General features: G+C 42.3%; 3 protein-coding genes across 4 annotated transcripts in view; 2 read left to right on the top strand and 1 right to left on the bottom strand.

Annotated features, from left to right (window-relative positions):
* Positions 1-8,424: 8,424 nt before the first annotated feature.
* LOC128742415 (methylcrotonoyl-CoA carboxylase subunit alpha, mitochondrial) lies at positions 8,425-10,959 on the top strand. The gene is made up of 3 exons (XM_053838769.1): positions 8,425-8,557; positions 8,726-10,496; positions 10,556-10,959. Exons 1-3 carry the CDS (start codon positions 8,520-8,522, stop codon positions 10,838-10,840), a joined length of 2,094 nt encoding a protein of 697 aa, XP_053694744.1. The 5' UTR covers positions 8,425-8,519; the 3' UTR covers positions 10,841-10,959.
* A 447-nt stretch (positions 10,960-11,406) lies between these two features.
* LOC128743642 (zinc finger protein 271-like) lies at positions 11,407-12,976 on the bottom strand. The gene is made up of 2 exons (XM_053840260.1): positions 12,874-12,976; positions 11,407-12,807 (listed from the first exon to the last, which is right to left on the bottom strand). The coding sequence occupies exons 1-2, from the start codon at positions 12,884-12,886 to the stop codon at positions 11,450-11,452; spliced, it is 1,371 nt and encodes a 456-aa protein (XP_053696235.1). The 5' UTR covers positions 12,887-12,976; the 3' UTR covers positions 11,407-11,449.
* A 2,057-nt stretch (positions 12,977-15,033) lies between these two features.
* LOC128741926 (rab3 GTPase-activating protein catalytic subunit) overlaps positions 15,034-18,391 on the top strand; it is a 399,345-nt gene continuing 395,987 nt past the window's right edge. For both annotated transcript variants that reach the window (XM_053838051.1, XM_053838052.1), the window contains exon 1: positions 15,034-16,620. In XM_053838051.1, the coding sequence (XP_053694026.1) occupies positions 15,134-16,620 (1,487 nt within the window). In that variant the 5' untranslated portion in view covers positions 15,034-15,133. The remainder of the gene's footprint in view (positions 16,621-18,391) is intronic.

The raw sequence follows: 18,391 nt of genomic DNA on the forward strand, positions 1-18,391 counted from the left end.
TTAACGAACGGTGTTTGTCAGTCGACTTAACGAAAGGCGCTATTGCAGAAAAAGCGCCCGCCTGACTGGTAAATTTGCTGCAAACCTTGTCGAGTGAAACGTATGCAGTGACTTGCTGTTTCTTGCTCGCATGTTTATTGTTTATTGTTTATATGTATAAAATTTATCTGACTATAAGTCTACATAAATTATTTGTGGTCAAATTCATAACAATACACACGACAGTAACTTCTGTAGAAACTTATGAGACGGCATGCCGAAGTCAAATAGGTCCTCCATTTTACAGAAAGTACGAATACAGCAGGCTAACGGTTCATTAAAACCAAACGTCGTGCGATGAAAATTCTGCTGTAGTAAACCAGTTGATCGGAGCGAACGCTGCGAGGCACGGAAGTTCAGCTGAGCCAATATATCCGGGCAGTCTATCTCACCATTAATAATTTTAGCAACAAGCATTGCTTGTTCATATTTCCTGCGTCGTTCAAGAGTTTCAAGCCCGAGGAGTCGACAGCGGTCAGGGTACGGAGGCAGGTTCACTGGGTCTCGCCAAGGCAGGTTTCGTAATGCAAACCGAACAAACCTTTTCTGCACGCGTTCGATTCGCAAAATCCACACAAGCTGTTGAGAGCACCAAACCACGCTAGTATATTCAAGTAGTGGCCGTACCAACGAGCAATACAGTGCCTTCAGGCAGTGCGGGTCATTAAAATCTCGAGCGATTTTGGAGATAAAGCCGAGCTGACGTGTTGCTTTAGTGATCAGATTCGTACGATGTAGATTGAAAGAGAGTTTGGCATCCAGCAGAACACCAAGATCAGTAACTTGGTCTGCTCTCGTGAGTTCTTGGTCGTCGATTTGATAGCGGAAGACTACAGGGTTCACTGAACGGTGAAACGTCATAACATAACATTTAGCGATGCTAATAAGTAACCAGTTTCTGCGGCACCAGCTCACAAATATATCCAAGAGCTCTTGCAATCGGCGACAATCAACGATAGATCTTACAATAAGATACAGTTTCAAATCATCGGCATAAACTAGCTTTACACTTACACCCAGCAATAATGTTCCGTCATTAAAGAACAGTGTAAATATCAAAGGCCCCATATTACTGCCTTGAGGCACACCAGAGTTGTTTGTAAATTGTGACGAATGGCAGGAATTGAGATTCACACGCAGACTTGTCGTGAAATTTTCCTTAATAGTATGCCATGGTCTATACGATCGAACGCCGCTTTCAAATCTGTATAGATTGCATCGACTTGAGCCTTTTGTTCCATGTGCGAAATGGATGTTGACGTAAATTTAAGAAGGTTCGTGCCAGCAGATCGCCCAGGCATAAATCCATGCTGATCAGTGGAAATATATTTTTTCGCACGAGACAGAATAAAGGTGCTTACTATAATTTCGAATAGCTTTGAGGTGGCAGAGAGACTCGTAATGTCACGATAGTTCCTCACGTTCCGACGATCACCACTTTTGAATACTGGAAACATGAAAGATTCCTTCAAAATTGCAGGGAATTTACCTTGCTCGAATGATTTGTTGAAAATACAACGCAAAGGTTCAGCCAAAACGTTAACACATTTACCGATGACGACAGATGGAATCCCATCCGGGTCCGGAGAAAACGAGCGTTTCAATTTTTTTGCAGCAGTTAGGATCATATCCGTAGTTATATGAAATGTGCTTAAGTCGACTAAATTGGCAGGAACAGACAGCGAAGCTATTTCAGATTCCAGTCCCGATGCAGAACTGTCGGCGAAGACAGAGGCAAAAAAGCGGTCACACGAGTCCGAATTTGACTTAGACTCAGTATCATCAAAATAAACATTACCAGGATTTGATGCACATTTTCGTTTGGAGTTTACAAAGTTCCAAAATTTCTTTGGTTTCACACGTAGATCTGCATGAACCCGCATGACATATCTTTTGTATAGCGAAGCATTCATTCGCCTATATTTATCACTGAATTGCTTGAACCTGCACTTTGTTGCAATGGTTTTCCAGCGGCGTTACTTACGTTGCCAAAAATTGCGCTTACGCTTCAACGAACACAGATACGAGGTTGTCCATGGAGGGGAAACGGGCGCCTTCAATAACGGCAAATTTGTATCTAGCCATTGGTACAAAGTATCGCAAAACAGTTTAGCCATATCGTCAACATCATTTTGTTCAATCAAAATTGCCCAATTTACGCTTGTCAAATAATCCGTAAAAGCTGCAAAATTTATTTTACGGTAATTCAAAGCTCTGTTTTCGATTGTTGCACATTGCCAAGCAGAGTTGGCGTCAATATTGCCGTCAGTAGTCAGTGAAATAGCTAATGGAGGATGATACGGGTCGATGGGCGATACTAGAGGAGCAACGCAAGTGTCTGTTACACATTGTCGTTCCGAAGAACAGAAAACCAAATCCAGCATACGGCCTTGATGATTGCGTTGATCGTTTGCCTGGCTGTGCTGAGATGTTGGCGACAAAAACATGGCACCCATCGCAAGCCCCTGGGTTAGCAGTAAAGTAGCTGTAAATTTCGCCAAAATAGTTTTTAAGTAGCATTTAAGGTCACTTAAATGCTTATTAGTTTGCATTTAAATTGCATTGAACCCTGGGAACCCCTCAACCACTTCAAGGTCATCGCTTCCGTGGGTGGCAAACGTTTGGTAGGGGACGGGAGGGTATTTCCAGCACACTACTAAATTCGGCATACATTGCCTTTTTTGCTGCGCTTTCCCAAATAAAAACTGCCGCTATATAACAATACTGAAACGAATGTAGCACTCATAGGCTTTAATGTGTTATAACTATTTTCATTAAAATGTAAGTAATTTGCTAAATTTTAATCAATAAATATCACTGGTTTTTCCACTGGCACATAATCAGGCTGAAAAAACCAGCAGCAAGCACTAACGCGTATCTGCTCTTGATGATGGTTTGGAAAACACACAATTATGATCACGTTTTCTTATTCTAGCAACTACACAGCTGTGAATATGGTGTCACAGAACAATTTTATTTCTTTTTATCACGGAAGAACACAAAAATTCCCCTCTGAAATGAAAATATAAATCAATTTTCATTCACTAGCAATCTGCAGCATTTTGTTTTTAATTTCAGCATATGGTGGTTCTATATACACTATTACCAACATGTGATGAAGTTGCGCCTGAAACTCTTCTATCGTGTTGACATAGCTAGTATTTGAGTGACATCCACTTGCTTCTGGTGCTAGTGTATATGTACGATTCAATGATACACTAGCGCCAGAAGCATGCTGTTGTCATTGCAAAACTAGTTATCTTCAAAGAGCCGGTATCTAGGCAATACCGACACGTTATCCATCGGTCTCTCTTTTGATCTGTTTTTGAAAAGCATCTAATCCCTGTGCAGGCTATTTCGGCCGGTCGGATTTAAAAAATACAGATACCACTACAGAAAATGGGCCCAATTTAGCCGCAGCGACTTCATCATTTCTCGCGACTACAACTCAAATTCAGTAGCGTTTCATTAAAACCAAAATACATGCCGATATTCAGTAAATATTATTCTATCAACTAATACAAAAATCTTGTCTCGAATGAATATAACTTCAACGTAATGTCTGAATATTGTTTAGGCTACCGCTTAATGGGCTGAAAATACCCTCCCGTACCCTATTTGATGCATTGGTTAGTAAAGCCGTAAATGTGTAACTTGAGGCCTTATTCTATTCATCGGATTAGTGAAGATCGAGAAAGCACCTCCGATGAAAAGCAATGGTCGTATGCTGATAGCACCACCGGACACTTAGACAAATTCGCTATGTAAGGACAAATCGATCTCTTGTACTTTCATGGAAGTGCCATATGGAAAGTTTGTGAAGATTTGGTGCAAAGTCTTGTCTATCCTTTTCACTCTTTAACAAACCTGTGCACCGACTTCACAAATGGAACAAACTTGGGAAGGTGGCAGCACCGTTTCGCGCACATAGCGAATGTTGACTATCTTGAGCTCTTGAGCCTCTGTCACCATGTCAGGAGCAGCTCTTGGTATTGATTCAACTGCAAGATGAGGTATCGTATCGTCAACCTAATTCCATGTTAGGATCAATCCACAATAGCATTGGATCCAGAGCAGGTGGCTGAGTTAACAACCGTATTATCTCGAACGCTTAAGCCAAGATGGCAGTGCGGTCCTAGTTGTAAGTTAACCTACCTAAACGCAACATCAACAAACAATCAAGAAAATTCGGCATGGACTCTCCTCCTCCTCCTCTAGCACCCAAGAACCGAGTTACTCGTGCTGTATCAAGATTTTGTCTCCATTATACTCGATACTCGAGGTGCCTCGTCGCCAATTCGTTGAGCGTCAAGATACTCGCAAGTCAGCTTCAGCTTGCTTTTCCGGAGCCTCTTCCCATCCTGTAGATTTGGCTTTAGACGCATCGATTTTTAGACCAACTCTCTTGGCCTTCGGTTTTAGTCTGTCTTTAATTACCTCCCCAGTCTCAACGTTTCTAGTAATGACGTCAAGGTCGGATTGGACTCAGACAGCTAAATAAAGACATAGAAGCTTATGGAATTGCAGTTGAAGATGGCTGAAGTCTGTGGGCGGTGACTCCAAAAGTTCGTGGCACTGCAGCAAAGCTGTCACAAAAGCGATTATGTGTGGTAGATCCGTCAATTCACTGCATTATTTTAAGGATTTGGGAGGAGGAGAAACTACCGGAGGAGTGGATGGAAGGTATGGGTTGTCCCATCTACAAAAAGGGCGATCGGCTAGATTGCTGTAATCACCGCGGTATTACGCTAGTCAACGCCACCTACAAGGTGCTCTCCCAGATTTATTTACGTCATCTATCCTCAATAGCAAGAGAGTTCGTAGGGCAGTATCAAGAGGGGCATTATGGGGGCCGGTGCTACTACGCACCAAATTTTTTCTTTCGGGCAAATCCTCCAGAAATGACGGGAATACAACATACTCACGCATCATATTTTCGTGGATTTCAGGCCAGCATATACGATACAGTTGAACACGAACAGCTATAGCAGATAATGCACGAATACTGTTTTGCGGACAAAATGACGAAGTTAATCAAAGCTGCCCTGGAGTGAATGAGGTGCTACGTACGCCTTTCGGGGACCCTCTCGAGTCCATCCGAATCGCGCAGAGGGTTGCGGCAAGGGCCGTATGTCCTGTATGTTATGCAATATGTTATTCAATATCGTCATTGAAGTTGCGATCCGGCGAGCGGGCATCGAAACAAGAGGAACGACCTTCAGCAAGAATAGCTAACTCCTAGCCTTCGCAGATGAACTCGATATCGTTACTAGAAACCTTGGGACGGCGGAAGCAATCTACGCTAAGGCTAAAAACGGAGGCTAGGAAGATAGGGTTACAAATCAAAGCGTCGAAAACCAAATATATGATAGGAAGTGGCTCCGAAAAAAGCAACGTTTGCCTCTCACTGACCGTGACTATTGACGACGATGAATTGGAAGTGGTTGAAGAGGTGGAAGAGGTCGTATATATGGGATTTCTGGTCACCGCCGACAATAATACGAGTAAAGAGATTCAACGACGTATTCAAGCTGAAAGTCGTGCCTATTTTTTCCTCCGCAAGACGCTTCAATCAAGGCGCATTCGCCGCCGTACAAAGCTGACGATGTACAAAACGCTAATTTGACCGGTAGTCTTCTACGGACGTGAGACAGCAACTTTGCTGACGGAAGACATACGTCTACTGCCCGTATTTGAACCAAAAATGTTGCAGACTATTTTTGGCGGAGTACAAACGGATAGCGGAGAGTGGCGTAGGCGTATGAACCATGAGTTGCAGGCACTACTTGAAGAGATTCCCATCGTACACCTGGCGAAAGTTGGGATACTACAGTGGGCCGGTCACATCGCAAGGTTGCCGGACAACTGTGCAGTGAAATCGGTTCTCTTTAAGAACCCCATCGGTACCAGGAATATAAGGGCCCAACGCACTAGATGGTTCGACCAGGTTGAAACCGACTTGCGTGTGTCGAGAAGCGCAACGAATTGGCTCAGGACCGAGCACAATGGAGGGCAATTCTTGATACGGCAAGAGTCACCCTGGCTTTCGACTGGTAAAGCAAATAATTAAGTAAGTTTCGTGACCTGAGATTTAACCTGAGCGAAAGAGTTTCCAACGAGGTTAGAACGTTAGAACGAGTTTGATATTGCTGGGCAGAATGTGAGGGATCGCGTTATGAACCGGAAAACGATTTATGAAAGCATGTGTTGAAGATTGAAGGTGTTCAGAATGAATAGGGCAAACCCATCAGGGCTGTCGGGTTATGACATCGGCTAGAAATTTTATACCAGCCAAAGTAACGCCAGAAGAATTCGTCTGCGAGAAGGATTTCGGTCTTTTCGGGTCAGTAAGTAACCAAACAAGACACTGAAGCACACATCTAGTGATTAAAAACGTGCCCGGAAGTTATACAATGAGGTTATTACGAAGTACGAACGATGTTCCTCATAGACGACGAAACGTACGCAACGATGAATTATGGGCAGCTTCTCAGACAAAAGTTCTATCAAATCACTGCTCGAGGTGATGTCTCTATAGCAAGTTCAAATTCGTTTTTGCCAATAAATTCGCAAGAAAGCGTATGATCTGGCGATTTACAACTGCAGAATACCCCAAGTTTTTGTGACAAACACGTCTAGTAGTAAATAGTAGCTTATTTATCCATTGAATAGCTAATTACCAGGTAACAGGCGCTAATAATCTGTTATACAACAAAAATATTTGTTGGGGACTGCCTGAAATAAACGTATTTTTCCGTACATTGAATCTCTCAATGGACTTGTAAAGTTTTTACCTAATTTGTCACTCCAGAGCAGAGAGAGATACCTTGAGCTGCCGAAAAGAGACTTCACCATCGTAATCGCGTTATTGTGGAGGCGGAGAATTGCTCTAAAAGACAGGATACGAGAAAAACTTTAAAACGATCAACGGAATCAGGAATCGGACCATGCCAATTCCTGTTATGTGTAGTGTAACCTGTAACAAGGAGGGGAACCTGATTACCGAAAGATCGGAAGTAATTAGGCACTGGAAACAAAATTTCGATGTACTGTTGAATGGTGAACAAGCTGGAACTGTCAACAGAAACAGGAAAACGAATGTGGATGATGGACAAGCCGTGAATCCACCAACTTTGAACGATGTTAAAAAAGCAGTTCGTGAGCTGTAAAACGGCAAAGCAGCTAGAAAAGCCGGTATCTTTGCCGAGCTTTTTAAAGTCAGGAGCAAAGGGCTGGATTCTGTGTTATACTAAAAGTATTAACAACTGGTTAGTAGATCTCATATGCCACACTTACAACAAGGGTCATCGACTCGAATGCAGCAATTATTGGGGCATTTCTTTCCTATTCTGCATACAAAACAAAATACTCTCCCTGTTAGACTGAGGCCGTTGCGGGAAACCTTTGTTGACGAATACCAGTACGGTCCTCGAAAGGGGCGCTCCAAGGCGGACCAAATGTTCACTTTGCGACAAATTCCGGGAATTAAACTTTTGGCACTTTTGGGGATTGAGACTTTTGGCATCTTTGAACGTAAGTTCCTGCGAACAACTCTTAGTAATGTATTAGAAGAAAGTGTTTTCGCTAACGCATGAGTCACGCAATGTACCAAGTTTCTAAAGATGCGGACATTGTGAAGCGACTAAAACACGACAGGCTGCAGTGGCCTGGCCACATAGTAAGGATGCCGGGTGAGCACCCAGAAAAAAAAATATTTTACAGACTTCGAGGCAGACCTCGTACCCGTTGAACGAGCGCTGTTGACGAGGATGCTGGAATAGCGGGTATTAAGCGGTTGATGAGCGGCAGCCCAAGACCCAAGGCAACTGTGGAGACGGTTCCTAAATTCGGCACTGATTCGAGCGGATTATCACCAACAAAGTAAGTAAGTAAGTAAGTAAGCTGAAGCTGAAGATAACTGAAATAATTATAAAATAATAGAGAAACGAATATTGAATGAAAATTAAATAACAATTAAAAACGATAGTTTAACATAGTTTAAGTTATGAGAATTCGGACAATATTGAAGTTTAAAACATTGAGGTAAACTGCAATAAAGAAAACAAAACAAAAATTGATAGAAAAGTTAAATAACCAACATTGAATTTTTTTAAATTATGCTTATGCTTGTGTAAAAAATTTCATTGAATTCTGGGCACATTTTGTATCTAGTTTTGTACGACAATTTTGAAAAATGCCCATGTTGCACTGTAACCTCGGCTTAACATGACTTTATGCTGTGTATATTTCAGGCATCGCTCAAGCTCCTGGATAAGAGTTGAAGTTGAAGTCAAGCGCTAAGCCGATTGACAAGATTGCTTATCAGTGGACAAGACGTCGAAAACAAAAATAAAGTTTTAGCAATACAGTGACAACAGCGTGGCGCAGTGAACGTGTCTATAACCATTTAAAATTTGCATTTAATTTTATGATTTACTGATTAGTGATAGTTTTAATAAGTTTGCGAAAATTTGTTCAAAATGTTTTTGCAGTTAAGACACGCCGTATCCGTGTTAAGGTTCGTGGGTGTGCAGCATAATTCTGATTATATCTTATTTTAAAATGTCATAAGCTAATGATATGTTATATAATGATGATATTCACCTGGTGTTATCATTATTATGTATTCATACTTTAGTGACTTGGCAACAAGTTAACTTATAAGTAATGCGCATGTTATTCACAGTTGCCGAAACCTTACAACCAGTCACCGCCATGCAGCCAAAAGTGTTCCAATACGACAAATCAACAAACTGCTGATCGCGAACCGCGGCGAGATCGCATGCCGTGTCATGCGGACGGCCAACCGATTGGGCATCCAGACGGTAGCCGTGTTCTCCGACGCCGACCGAGGATCACTGCACGTCAATATGGCCAACGAAGCTTTCAACATTGGACCGCCAGCCTCTCAGCAATCGTATCTTCGCGGGGATAAAATTTTGGAAGTGGCGAAACGCGCCGGTTGCCAAGCCATTCATCCGGGCTATGGGTTCCTGTCGGAAAACGTCGAATTTGCCGAACTGTGCCAGCAAGAGGATGTAATCTTTATCGGTCCACCAGCCAGTGCCATTCGAGATATGGGAATTAAAAGTACCTCTAAGCACATTATGAGTGAGGCTGGAGTACCGATTATCAATGGATATCACGGGGAGGATCAATCCGATCAGCGATTGATACAGGAAGCGCAAAAAATTGGTTTTCCTCTGATGATCAAAGCGGTTCGTGGTGGAGGAGGCAAGGGAATGCGAATTGCCGAATCGGAAGCGGATTTCTTACCCGCTCTTCAATCGGCAAGAACGGAATCAGAAAAAGCTTTTGGTGATACTGCAATGCTGCTGGAGAGATATGTCCGATCACCGCGCCACGTGGAAGTGCAAGTCTTTGCTGACCATTACGGCGATGCTGTCTATCTCTACGAGCGGGATTGTTCCGTTCAGAGGCGCCATCAAAAAATCATCGAAGAAGCTCCTGCACCGGGCCTGTCGGAGGAACTGCGTGTGCAGTTAGGGGAAGCGGCCGTTCGCGCAGCGAAGGCAGTTAGTTATGTCGGTGCTGGGACGGTTGAATTTATCCTGGACAAAGAGGATCTATCGTTTCATTTTATGGAGATGAACACTAGATTGCAGGTCGAACATCCGATCACGGAAATGATCACCGGAACCGATTTGGTCGAGTGGCAGATTAAGGTAGCTTCCGGAGAGCCGTTGCCGGTTTTGCAAGATCAGATTCGCAAAAGGGGACATGCTTTTGAGGCGCGAATCTATGCGGAGGATCCGGCTGGAGGATTTCTTCCTGGGGCTGGACCGCTGAATTATCTTTCGACCCCACAGCCATCCAGTACCACTCGAGTGGAAACCGGTGTCCGACAGGGTGATGAGGTGTCCATTCATTACGATCCTATGATTGCTAAGCTGGTGGTATGGGGTGAAAATCGACCGAGCGCTCTTCAGCTGCTCATTGAGCAGTTGCGTAATTATCAAATAGCTGGCTTGCAAACTAACATTAACTTCTTGATAGATTTGGCTAGCCACAAGCATTTTCAGGCAGCGGACGTTCATACTGGATTCATTGAGCAGCACATGTCCACTCTTTTCCCCGCGAAAACTGTTTCCGATGTGAAAATCGCTCAAATGGCTGTTGCCTATGTTTTGAACGAAGACGCCAGCACACGTAAGTCGTTGAATCGTTCCAATCCATTCGATTTGGAGTTGAACTTCCGACCAAACTACATTGCAACAAGAAGTTTTAAGTTGCAAATTGACAATAAGGAACATCAAATTGATATTAAACCTATAGGAACCGATTTTGAGGTCCGAGTGGATGGTGCAAACTGGTTACGAGTTAACGCCACAAGGAAACCCCACGAGAATCGCTTCCTTCTTCAAACCAATGTCGACGGACAAGTTTCTTGCTTTAACGCCGTAATTGACAGCGGATCAGTATCGTTGTTTGATGAGGTAAGATATGGATAACATTTGAGATCTTCAGTATTTTTAAAATGTATTTTAATTTTAAGACTGGTTTAACATCGGCCGAAGTGGTTCAACCCAAGTTCCTCAATGCGGACAGTGCGATGGACGGCGGGGCCGCTTCCAGCGTAACCGCACCAATGCCGGGGGTACTGGATAAGCTGCTTGTCAAGACGGGAGACTCGGTAAAGGCTGGCACTCCCGTAGCAGTGCTAATCGCAATGAAAATGGAGCACGTGCTTAAGGCTGCTAAGGATGGAGTTGTGAAGGCGGTTCTCAATGCTGAAGGCGACAACGTTCGAAAAGGCGCTGTCCTGATTGCATTCGAATGAAACCCTTATTTTGGGTGAACATGCTCTAGAATGTCTTGCATTTAAAAAAAAGGTAAAATATTGTGCATTTATTAGTGATAGTTGTATACATTATAAACCAGATGAAGAAATTATGTAGACGCTTAGCGGTATACTTGATTAAATTTACATATGGATTTTCCAAACAATTAGTATTTTTTTGAAACGATGATTCTACAATTGATGAAGGGACGGTAAGGGAAAGTAATGCAGAAAGATTTTTTCGGGAATGAAGGGAAAGAGTGGAAAGGAAGGGGGGGTAATAGGTAGCTATGCTTAACAAGTTGTCGTTGTGACTCCTATCTCTTGTCCAATGCTGGAAGGTGCATGGGTCGAACCAAGCTGTAATCTGAGATTATAACCGGATTTGAACCCACAACACCTGCCAGGGCAATTAGTTTTATTACCCATTCTCACCGGGATTAAGTCGTTTAGAGCTTTGGTAATTATTTCCGTGCTCTCAGAAGCTAAGACAAGTATTCTTGCATTCTCAAACATAAATAGAACTATTTATTTTTCAGCCATCTTCAAAATCTCTATTTCTCTTACCTAATAGTATCAAATCAAATGCTAGTGATCGTTCATTAATCACTAGCATTTCTGGGAGTTACGTTCGTGCCTTTTTTGATGCCTGCGCAAATCTCCCGGCAGATAAAACGCTACAGGACACTGGTCGCAACAATGCTGCTTTACGCCGGTGTGCGTCTGTTGGTGCGCCTTCAAATGACCACTCAGTTTGAAGCGCTTTCCACAGGTTGGGCATGCGTGCGGTCGGCCCTCCGAATCGCACGTAAGAGCATGTTCCCTTTTTTTTCTCGAACCATTCTCGAACGATTGACCACAGCGGTTGCACGTGAAGCTCAAGTCGCTGAATGGCACTCCCGCTTCCGCTGCCAATCGATGCTTTTGCTTATGTTGGTGGAAACTCGACGAACTGTGAAACGTCCTCGGGCATAGCGAACATTTGTAGGATGGTTCCTCGACATGTTGCGCCTTAACGTGCTTATTAAGATCGCCAATTCGCGCGAAAGCCAGTGGGCACTGAGCGCACTGATTAGGTTTGTCTCCCGTGTGTCCTCGTCGATGCTCACCGACATGATGCAGAGATTTGAATACTTTGGGACACAAGTCACATGCGTATGGATTTTCGGCAAAGTGAACTCGTCGGTGCAGCATCAAGTACGTGGAATCCACGAACACTTGGTAGCAGATGTCGCAAAAAGTTTCCGCATGATTTTGCTCCAGATGAGCTATAAACTTTTCCAAGTTTTCTGATTCCACATTACAAGTAGTGCAAAAACGCGATTGAGTCGATAGATCCTCAGTTTTAACATGTTCAGTATTACAAATTTTTTTAGACGTTAGGGTGATTTCCTCAGAATGAACGAGATTGCAATGTAGAAAAAGCTGAGTTCTAGCTGTGAACTCCAGCTCACAAAACTTGCATTTGAAAAATGTTTTATTTGCTCGTGTAATAGCAGTCCCTGGAATATCATGATAACCTTCCATGTGGGTCAACATGCCTTTCCTATTGTGGAAAGTTTGGCCACACATTTCGCAAATGCATTTATAATCGACTGATGGTTTTTCAGTTGCTTCTGTTTGATGCATTACTTCAAGATTTTCAGTTATTTCCTCTGCAGGAGAATCGTTACCGCTTGATCCATTTTCATGCGTTGCTTCGGAAAGATTTCCATCTGTTTTCGTCACAGGAGAATCACTGTGAATCAATTCCGCATTCGTACTTAAATACTTCTGCCTTAGACTCTCCCAATAGTTTGAATCAATAAGTTGTTTTCTCAGTTTCTTGAGACGCTTCAAGCGCAACTGTTCTAGTTTATTATGGTCGTCGTTTACAGGACTTTCCTCGTCAAAATGTTCAACTTTCAATTCAACTAATTCCGGGCACGGCATCGGTGTGACGCGACCAGATGTTTCGCCTGACGTTTCTAATTTGCAATATATAAAACTTTAGAAGGTAAATCTGTAGGCCGATATAAATCGTTAATACTTACTTGACGCTGACATTTTATGCGCCGTACCTAATGAGGACACCAAAAGTGTTGTTAACTCCACAAACAGTGAACTAAATTACGGAAAGTGAATCGGCCTGATTAGTTAATTCGAATTTTACAGGACAGTAATGACGTCGCGTCGACACAGTACGGATACGGACACGGACACGGAGGATGCTGAGGACGCGGACAGCGACAGACAGCCGGAGATTTGTGTAATCAGGGATGCCAGAAGCCTTGAGCAAGTAACAAAACATCAGAAAATCTGAGGTGCATAGTTCAAAACAAAGCTTCTTTCAAGCCAGCCAATATTAAAAATAGTTGATACCTAGGTATATGCACATAAAGTATATAATTCTTTATTGTAAGCAATGCTATTAAAAGCACAAAAACGATTGAACCTAACCTCCTAACCTAAATACTAAAAAAACTCAGAAAGTTTACTAATGATTTTCCGGTATATCTGGCATGCCTGTTTACGAAAGGAGTAGAAAGATAATCAAAGCAAAAACAAACAAGCTGCGGAGGTGTTAGCTCATTACACCGTTTTATTTTCTGCATTTTACCGCTTAATTCAGGGGTTATGTAATCAAGTAATACACGAAACAAACATTTTTGAGATTTCTTAAATGATAGAATTAACAAAAGCGCGAATGTCGCAAGCGTAAACAAACCGAGTGAGGGTTGATTTTCCTATACTGGTCCAGCAAAAAATAACTCTCACTCGTTTTGTTTACATTTGCGACATTCGCCCTTTTGTTAATTCTATCTAGAAATATTTACATCTCACGATTTCTTTCTGCACGTTCCTTTAGTTTTACGTGAACGTGAAGAAAACGTCGTATGTATGTATGCAGTCCGCCAATATGGCTCGTGAAAAGTTGGATAGAAATGCACATCGAACACTACGTGTTATTGCAACACGATATACGTGTTATTGCAATTAGAGTGACTATATACAGAGGGGCGACATGTTATCCCAAATGTAAGGAGTGCGAATTTTATTTCTCTTTCCTGCATACGCGTTGGATAGGCCCCGTCTGCTCGATTGGAATGACACTGACAGCCATTCCAATTTTGACATTGTCGCCACTGTATCACACGGGTGAGAGTTATTTTTTGCTGGGCCAGCAAAGGAAAATCAACCCTCACTCGGTTTGTTTACGCTTGCGACATTCGCCCTTTTGTTAATTCTATCTTCAATTGCAGGGCCAGTTGCTACGATCTTATTGACTCTAATAGCTTCTCCCAGCCGAGAGCATCAACTAAGCAAAAAACCGAGAATGAAGCCTGCTTGCTAAAAGAATATTTTTAGAATAGAATAAGCACTGACGAACTGACAAGACACATGGAAGAAAATGCTTTAAAAACCATCGTCCTACACATTTTGCTTGCACACTAGCACCCTCTGTTATGCATGTTGCGCAGTAGCTTGCGTTTGCAGTGTTTTATGCTGTAGGGTTTATACATTTGAATGGTTTCATACTGAAAACTCGAAGCAACACACGCGTGCCACGGTGTGGCCATGTTGCGAAACATGCTTTTTTGAAAAATGAGTGGTTTTTGATTGAACGATGGAATTAACTCGAGTGTCTCGTCTGTTTGTCTGTGGAATAAGTGAATCAATGCGCAGAAGATTTTTCGATCGATTGGTGTAAATATATTGATGTCTAATATCTAATCCCTAACCTCCAATCGACCATCAGGAAACCGCCGAAACCACTGACTGCTCAAAACTTAACTACTTATTCGTGTTTAGATAAATATTTCGGAAAGACTCAAATTTTCCCGAATCATTAACGTTTCAGCATCGCTAAACGGTGTAAATGGTTTGCCTTTTCTCGTATTTTCCTCTTTTCATCTCCATGAAGTATTCCACCACGCACACATATAAAGATTTTTTGACATTAGCTGAGGCCCTCGCTGAGGCTGTTTGCAGTAGGAGTAATATCAACAACATCAAATTCCAAACTCCCGGATCCTCTCCTCCACTCTTTGCTCCCCTCTCACTCCTACGTAAGCGATCCTCAGCAAATGTCATTCTTGTTGGTGACGAAACCGCAAATTACTTCATCTACACCATTCTCTAATACATACATCGATGGTTTTCCCATTCTTTTGTTTCACTGTTTCTAAATAATAACAAGCAAACTCATCGTCGTCGGTCGCGTAAATACAATCGCTTACAATTTGCTTGCGCGAAAATCGTTTTGCACGGTGTTGTTTTGATCGGAAATCGGGTGAATTTTCATCGTTAATCATGTTGAATGAAGAAGTAGACGATACGGAATTCTTCCAGCAGGATTTTACAACCGCCTCGGAGTGGGAGATTTTCAATGCACGACTGGAGGAAATTTTCCATGAGTGGAAACTATCCTACGGGATGTCCGGAAACCACAGTCCGCTGGGACGGGATGAACTTTCTCTGTGCGAATGGAACATCTTGAAGGAAAAGATTCACTTTGCGGATGTTGAGCTGGATGTGGTTCGCTACAAGGCAAACATTCCGGAAAGAGGAGAGATCCCACCTGCAGCTGATCCGGAAACTGGCGAATCTCAGGCTCAGGCGTTCGTTGATTTGCTAGCCATTGAGAACGATTACAGTACCATAGATCATCTGGCAGACCGGCGGTTGCACCCGTTGGCCCAGTGGTATGGCTTGCGGGAGTTTGTTGTGGTAGTTCCCGTAAAGCAATCCATTACCAACGAAAGCCAGATCCGTATTTTGATGAGTTCGATTCACATTGCCGTAGCGGAGAGTAGCTGCGATGTTCCCGTTTTTGTGCAAGTTTTGGAAAAAGTGCAAAACGTGTTTTTGGGGGTTTGCGAGGCCGGTTCGATTAGATTGTCGTTTGATATTGTTCATTTGAATATAATTCCGCCAACCTGTAAGTATCTGTCGGGACTACTTGATGTATTTAAGGGAAAAGTTGCTGTCCCGTACATGGATCCGGTTTCTGTGTCCGTTCGGTTTACGTACTCTTTGACGAAATTTCTTAGCTATTCCTATGTGGTCGAAAAAAGTATTCCATTTTCCGATAATAGTGATGAAGAGAGTGATTCCGCGGAAATGAAGATTTCACTTCCATTTGGTGTTGGTTTGGATCCAGTTTCGGAGTTGATTTTGCATTGCACGTGGTCACAGGTGGCTGATAATGTTGTTATCGATTCACAAACCTATTCCGATTTTGATCCTCTTACTGCACCGGCTTGGAGCATTCGTGCACGGTTCGAAGATAATCCAGTTTGCTACATGGCCGAATGCATGCAGGAATTTCTTCAGATTTCCGAATCGAAACGCGCGATCACTGAGTACTTTCCGGAACTGACCTATGGAGCTACACAAAATCTTGAAGGCACCAAAGCATTGGAACGTCTGACGGAATCGAAGATTCCTACACTGGCTTCAGTGATTCCGGGGATCGGTTCAGTGAGTTCCACCAGTGCGAAAGAACTCAAACTGGAAGGGCCACTGAACGACGTTCTGCTGAAGGATATGCTGTACTATTTGTTTCCGGATGCGCAGTCCGATTCGCCGCATGCGTACAACATTCCACTCCCAGGTCAAACGGAGTTTGATCCGCTGAAGATTAAGTCGGCCCATCCCGATTCACTGGTACATCGCCTAGCGATGCTACTGGGCCTCTGTAATTCGTTTTTCGGCGGAAAACGAGCCGTCGCTCAGCTGTGGGCAGAGTTCGCGCAGGAGATGCGATACCGGGTGGAGCGCTGCATCCAGATTCCAGGGTGAGTTGCTTGTATTTTTAGTCCTCTGTTTTCTTTGTGATTTTGAAAAGATGATTGAAATTAAATTTTCGACAATTTCGCTCATTACAAGCGTGGATAACCGACTGTTACAAATTACTTTATTGCCTATTTTCATAAAAATGGATGTGATATTATCACTTGCGTAGTCTTCAATTGCAGAACGAAGTTTTGTAATGTACAAATTTTATTGTTATATATTTTTTTTAGTTTTCTATACAATCGATTTTCGTCTAGTAGTATTTCATCTATAACAACAGCTTTTTCTGGCTTTATATAAATACTCATAATTGTTTTTTTAATTTTCTCTCAGATAAGCTGTCTAATGTCTTTTATTTTTCTTCACTATAGTACACAATGTTGTTCCCGTCTTTCATAAATATGTATATAACTGTATAGGTTGTAGAAAAACTCGTCGTCCATCCTTACGCTAGCTTCTTACTCTGCCTTCGCTGCGGCCTTAATGTTTTTCCTAACACATTTCGTCGCTACTATTAATTGGTTTCTAGCTCTCTGTCATCGCCCTTCATCTACTATACACACTCTGGATCTGGAACGAGAAACGCGTTTTCCGCGCTATTTGCCTATAGCCCTTATTGCCTATGTGGATTGTTGTCTTTATAATAACTAGAAACTGTTTAGCGTGCTAGAAAGGTCTAACGTTACGACTTGCCGCTACGTGCGTGTAATTTTGTTTGTTTTTTTGTTTATTCGTTCGTTCCACGATCCTGTCTTACCGTAAGTCTCCTTATTCGCCTAACTGCTTCGCTTATTAGTGTTAACTTTCAACTGTGTTTTTTCTCGTTTTCCGTGTAATGTCAAGTTTTCGATTTCGAGGGGGAAGGATAGGGTGTTTGGAAACGGAAATCGAACACTAAAAGAACAGGTACTCTCACGGGACCGCGTGAAAAATGGTGGGGTCTTGCGAAAAACCTGACATTAGTCTCAAAAAACGGAGAGAGGAAAAAGAAGAACTCAATTATATTCTATTTACGCACACATCATCGGTTGGTAAGTTATTTATACTGAAATTATGTGTTATATTCTTATCGTCGATCATCATCATTTCCGCTGACTGTAGGAAAATCGTTACCTAAACTTATACGCAGAATATTTCGTTCAACTTAGTTACTTCGATTAGGTCAGCTTAACAGTACAATATACATTGCTTAATTCCTTTCGTTTCGGTTGTTTTTTAAGTAGTTTGTTTTTTAATCTATAACTTTAATTATCGAGTATTATTCATGGAGTATTTTTTCTTATTTTTAACAATTTTCTTTATAAAAAATATTCGCTTTACTAACTCGCACCTGTACAACAAACCGTTGCCGTTCTACACCGTTTTGCTCGAACTATTCTATTTTTTTATTTGTTTTACATTTCAATTCATCATCTCAGTAACTAGTGGAAAAGAGAGGAAGATTTGCGAATGTTTCAATTTTACTAATAACTACCACTAGCCATCCATGGAAGTAAGTGCATGAGGATAAGGCCAATACTGCTGCAGCAAAAACGAAAAATGTTCGATTTTATTTATTCTTCGTTCGGACACTTGACTGAACAGGTCGTTGTCGGTTCCGTGAAGTAGAAAACAAACCGCTATAATTTAAATTCATAGAAAACCAGTGATCAGTTTGATAATTCAGAATACTTTACACGCGCTTGTAGGTCCTTCGCCGCAGGCGAGAATTGCCGCCAACCGAACGATGTGGGTTAAAATATTCCAAACTACCAAAACAATGTTGTTAACAAA

Source organism: Sabethes cyaneus, chromosome 3 (genome assembly GCF_943734655.1).
Source record: "Sabethes cyaneus chromosome 3, idSabCyanKW18_F2, whole genome shotgun sequence".
Lineage (NCBI taxonomy): Eukaryota > Metazoa > Arthropoda > Insecta > Diptera > Culicidae > Sabethes > Sabethes cyaneus.

Bases quoted from the DNA above. Each gene is read 5' to 3' on its own strand.
- LOC128742415 (XM_053838769.1), top strand. From the start codon at position 8,520: ATGTTTTTGCAGTTAAGACACGCCGTATCCGTGTTAAG. The intron at 8,558-8,725 runs GTTCGTGGGTGT...TGTTATTCACAG, and splicing joins CACGCCGTATCCGTGTTAAG to TTGCCGAAACCTTACAACCA. The intron at 10,497-10,555 runs GTAAGATATGGA...TTTAATTTTAAG, and splicing joins CAGTATCGTTGTTTGATGAG to ACTGGTTTAACATCGGCCGA.